We start from the raw sequence: 4,952 nt of genomic DNA, 5'->3' as shown, positions 1-4,952 counted from the left end.
GCCGCTGGAGGCCGAAGCGGAGAACACCCTCGTGGCCACCGCCAGCCTCGCCATTGTCCCCTTCTCATCGGCGGATTCGGCCTCAACCCCTCTGAGTTGTTGCCAGAGGGGTCGGGAGTGCGCTGGATGTGTGAGCGCATTGCTCGGGGTGGTGATGGGGAGGTGGGGGGATCGTGGGCTGGGGCGGCGGCGGCGACGCGCGCGATCGATGGGGTGGTGAGAGAATGGGCGCCTCGAGGTCCACGAGCCAGCGACCAGGCTTGGGACGACCCAAGTGGAGGTCGCCCACGGCATCGCGACATTCACGGCGGCTTGAAGGAGGAGCGAGGGTGAGCGAGGATGGAAGGGGAGCGCGCATGGGAGCGACGATGGAAGGAGGGCAAGTCATGTGGGAGGGAATGGAAGACGAGCGCAACACAGTCGCGACGATGGAAGGCGGGGGAACGGAAGGACGATGACGGGCACGAGGTTCGCCTACTTTCACGCCGGAGATTTTGGGCGGTGATGGAAGGAAGGAGCACGACGCATGGATGGAAGGGCACTGCGTCGAGAGAGGGAGCGCTGGAAACGCTCGTGTGGTTTCCTTGCAGGGAGGCGCGGGCAACGCTCGTGTGGCCACACCGGAGTGCAGGGGAGAGGGGCAGGCAGAACCGTGCACCGTGGACGCCTACGCTATGCTCTTAAGAAGTAGTAAAGATATAGTCTGGACAATCGGCAACAAAAATAGGGGTAAACAAAAATTGTGCGACATTACTTACCTAAGTGTAAACACAAATTAAAATATAAAAGAATATATGCAGAAGAAAGCTAGGAGGATGGGACAACGGCGAGCGTCGCGGTCAGGAGGTAGAACGACATCAGGGCATGGCGTGGGACGCGAGGGAGAGGAAATCGCTCGGGTGGTGGGAGACGGAGGATGTTCTGCTAGTTCAAGGGCGAGGATCGAAGGGATATAGATAGATGGTGTGGATTTACGGAAGGCAGAACCAAGGGAGGCAGACTACCCTTTTATAGCCTTAATATAGTAGTATAGATATAAATTGGACCAAGAAATTAGTGCACAAGAAAATCAAAATTACAACACAAATACTAAAATTTCAAACAAAATCTTGGAATAGTAATTACTCACACTGCTATACAAGTTATGGAATCAATCACTTTAGCTTTATCCTAAGTCTAACTTCTCTAGCTCTGACCAAGTTCATAGAAAATAAACCGATATATACGGCATCAAATTAGTTTCATTAAATTATCCATAAAGTATGTCTTGAATGCCCGTGCATATATTTCAACTCTTTTTAGCAAAAGATACAGCAGGGGAGACCCCCCCACCCACACACATATTGTAAAAGATTTTTATTAATATAAAAGAAGAGAAGCATGTGCAAAGAGGTCTCAAACTATACCAAAAAAACAACCAGAAAGAGAGGAACGACAAGACTGAGGGAGGCAAAAGGGAAAGCTAAGGTAGAGAGTCTAAACAGAGCAAGGCAGGACGATTACCATCCCTGAATCTAAGTGCTTGAAGCTTAGCTTCCTCGTGGAACAACCTCTTCCAGGAACAGAAAGAAGGGCAACCTCCATAAAAGATGAGGCCATATTTCAACTTGTAGATGTTAATGTATTTTCTAAAACTTTTATCGAAGTTAGAGAAGTTTAACTTAGAACAAAGCTAAAGCGAACTATAATTTGTAAACAAAGGGGGTATTATATTCATAGGATCATGCATTTAATCCTCTTAAAATAAAAAATGCAATTCAATTGCATGAGATATGTAAGGAACAAAGACTCAACTTTTATGCTCAAAGGTATAGTATTCTCATTAGTTCCAAATGTCAAATGTAGCTTCTCAAATCCCAATATCAAACGGAATGCACAGGCAATCTATCTAGTCAACAACTCAAAAGTACATACCCTAATACTACAGGCCCCAAATGAACACATGAGGCAATCAAAAACTATGAAATGTGTTACACCATAAGTGAACCAATTTTGAAATACGTGCCTCACCATATTTGACCCAAAATTAATTTGACTAATCAGTCACTCAGGTAACTTTCATCATCTATTTGACTTGAATATGTATACTATTCAAGAACACCTAAAGCAAATATTGTAACTAAGTAAATTACATACCTGTCCAAAGGAACCTTTGACAAGATGTAGATGCTTTTTATCATTGTTTTGGTCTTTTCCACCACAACTTCCTCTGCCTGTACATGGCATTCAACAGATAAGTATGTTGGTGTCACACATATAAGAATAGTTGATGGACAACATTAAAAACGAAAACATATTGCGATACAGCATGCGAGATTGAAAAGGATCGCACCGCCCCTCGTAAAAAAACAATAACAATCCGCAAAAGACCAAAACCATCAGAACCAACCATTTCCACCGTCCATAACAACAACCACAATCTTCAGAAGTATCATTACCAGGGAAAGCCTGAGATCAGTATCACAATATGTGTTAGAATTATATATAGTATATCCACAGTGCTAAAGTTCACATGTTTCGTAACACTACAGCATGCCAGCAAGCTGTCGGCTCAACAATGTACAAGAAAGACCAGCATGCCACATGCACCCATAGAGTGTCATGCAAAAAAACAGAAGCTCAATTCAGTGAAAAAAGCGCACGTCAAATTCACATAAAGTGAGGGGAAGGTTAAACTAAGAATGAACTTTGGCCATACTAAAAACCAATGTTATCGAATCGTCTAATCATTCCTAGTCACTGATGACATCAGTCAGTCCAAGACTAATCATGACTAATCACAATTAATCATGACTAATCATAGTTTATAGCTGATCGCCATGGTAGCGATCAGCCCAGCTAATCGTGAGTAAAAACCAATGTTATCAAATCATCTAAATCGATTCTAGTGACCATGAGACCGACCAGCCTGACTAATCATAGTGCATAGTTGATTGCCATGGCAGCGATCAACCTGCAAATCGTGATTAGTCATACGACTTGATAACATTGCTAAAAACAAATTCTTGGACTATCCCTACAAAAGTGTGTTAGGAGAGGCCCAAGTTAACAGAAAATGAGTTAAAGTCATCCTAATTTGGGTGCTCTAATCCTATACTCCAGCTCACATGAACCATCCCTCTGAAAGCACATGGTAGGCATGACTAATTCCACAAGTAGCAATAAACAGCTATCACTTGTGAGTAAAACCGAAAAATCTCTTGTTTGTGTACCTTGTCAGTAAACATATGATGCAGCACCCTCACAACCTGCGCGCCAGCAGAGTGCCCCACAAAATGCACTAGGTTATGCTCGTAACGAACAGGATAGTGCCCTGCACCAAATTAGAACAGCCATGTAAGAACTAATGGATAAATAAATTTCTGAAAGGCCATGGCCATGTATTTGTGTTCTTTGGAATCTCCTACCTATGTGATATATTCTCCCAAACCTGTTGTGGCCGCAAGCCTTGCTGTGCTCCTCGCCATAGTCCACCTGCGCACCCTTGAGGTAGTAGAAGAGTTCACGCGCCCTGCATCGCTAGGAACAATAAACTCTCAGCGATCTATATTCAGGGGAACATAATCTTTCTTGTTCATAGACACGGAGAAGATACCAAATCATAATAAAAAACATAATAATCTACTATTAAGGCGATTGAAAAAGTTAAAGCACCCACCTGTCATGGATGCTGGTGAGCGACCCCAAATCCGTCACGAGCACACGGTCGTCCTTCTTCTTGGCGAAGCCGCACTTGTAGACGTCGTTGTTGATGGCGTCGTAGACCAGCTCATTGGCCTCGTCGATGGAGGCCCAAAGGTGGGCCGGGTAGAGGTCCAGCCTGGGGTTCCTGGCGATGCCATTAAACTCGGCGTTGAGCATCCGGATGATCTCGGAGCTCTCGTTGTTCACCACCGTCTTCAGCTGCTTGTCCCACAGCACCTGAAACGGAATGGAACACTGGAATCAGCTCGGATGTTGGGCTGTTCTGCACTTCTGCGTGCTGGAAAGGAGGAGGGGGGAATCAGATCCGCTGCTTGTTTGGTGGATTTGGAGTGACGGGATTGGAGGCTCACGGGGACGGTTGGCTTCCCGGCGTAGTTGGAGCTGGCGATCTCGTAGAGCTCCCTCACGCTCCGGGCGCCGTTGAGAGGGTCGGGCTCGGCGCCGAGCTCCTCGTCAGCGGCGGCGGGGAACACCCAGCCCCGATGCTCGTCGCTCTCCTTAGTCCGCTCGAAGATGGGCTTCACGACCTACAGTTTCGATGCAGCGCATCACGGGGAACTGGAATCAATCCACTGCCGAGCGAACCCCTGATCCGGCTTGCCGGCTTGCGATGGCGAGGGCGAGGCTAGGGTTACCGTTGTACCGTGACACCGATGGCGTGGTCGAGGCCCTTGAGCTTGAGGAAGGCGAGGCACCGGGACGCCAATGGGCACGCGTACGAGATGTAGAGGTGGTACCGCCCCACCACGGCGGGGAACCGCCCATCCCTAGAAACGGAGCTCCGGAAGGTGGATGGCGATCGATCGAAGGCGCTTGTGTCGGTGACCTCATCCAGCGCCGACCGTGCAGTCATCTGACGCGAGCGCATGAGTCCATGAACAGAGCAAGCGTCAATCAAGAGTCCATGACGGCAGCATCTCGGTGTCGTGGGAGGGGATACGAGGGCAGAGCGACGGCGATGGACTCGAGCGGAAGGGGACGAGGAACGGGGGCTCTTTGCTCTCGCGAGACGGTTGCGAGATGCACGCTGGCCGCGGAAGGCAGGCTGGGAGAGCCATAGAAGGACGACTAAGATCGCAAAACGGTAGAACGGACGGTTGAGATTGCAGAATGGTAGAACGGTAGGCTACCCTTGCAGCCTTAATAAGTAGTAGAGATATGGAGCACTCCCTCTGGAACATAATGCTCCCAGAATGCTAGCTTGAATTCCTCCCAAGTGATCTGATGTCCAGCCGGTTGAACTGCTA

The 4,952-nt window shown here is 48.0% G+C and overlaps 1 protein-coding gene across 1 annotated transcript; it reads right to left on the bottom strand.

Annotated features, from left to right (window-relative positions):
- Positions 1 to 857: 857 nt before the first annotated feature.
- LOC118476799 (glutathione S-transferase omega-like 2) lies at positions 858 to 4,558 on the bottom strand. The gene is made up of 7 exons (XM_035966572.1): positions 4,349 to 4,558; positions 4,056 to 4,232; positions 3,659 to 3,921; positions 3,408 to 3,511; positions 3,213 to 3,313; positions 2,137 to 2,213; positions 858 to 921 (listed from the first exon to the last, which is right to left on the bottom strand). Exons 1-7 carry the CDS (start codon positions 4,556 to 4,558, stop codon positions 858 to 860), a joined length of 996 nt encoding a protein of 331 aa, XP_035822465.1.
- Positions 4,559 to 4,952: the final 394 nt, after the last annotated feature.

Source organism: Zea mays, chromosome 3, assembly GCF_902167145.1.
Source record: "Zea mays cultivar B73 chromosome 3, Zm-B73-REFERENCE-NAM-5.0, whole genome shotgun sequence".
NCBI classification, from domain to species: domain Eukaryota; kingdom Viridiplantae; phylum Streptophyta; class Magnoliopsida; order Poales; family Poaceae; genus Zea; species Zea mays.
Note: the sequence above shows the minus strand (reverse complement) of the source record. Positions and strands in the feature narration are given on the sequence as shown.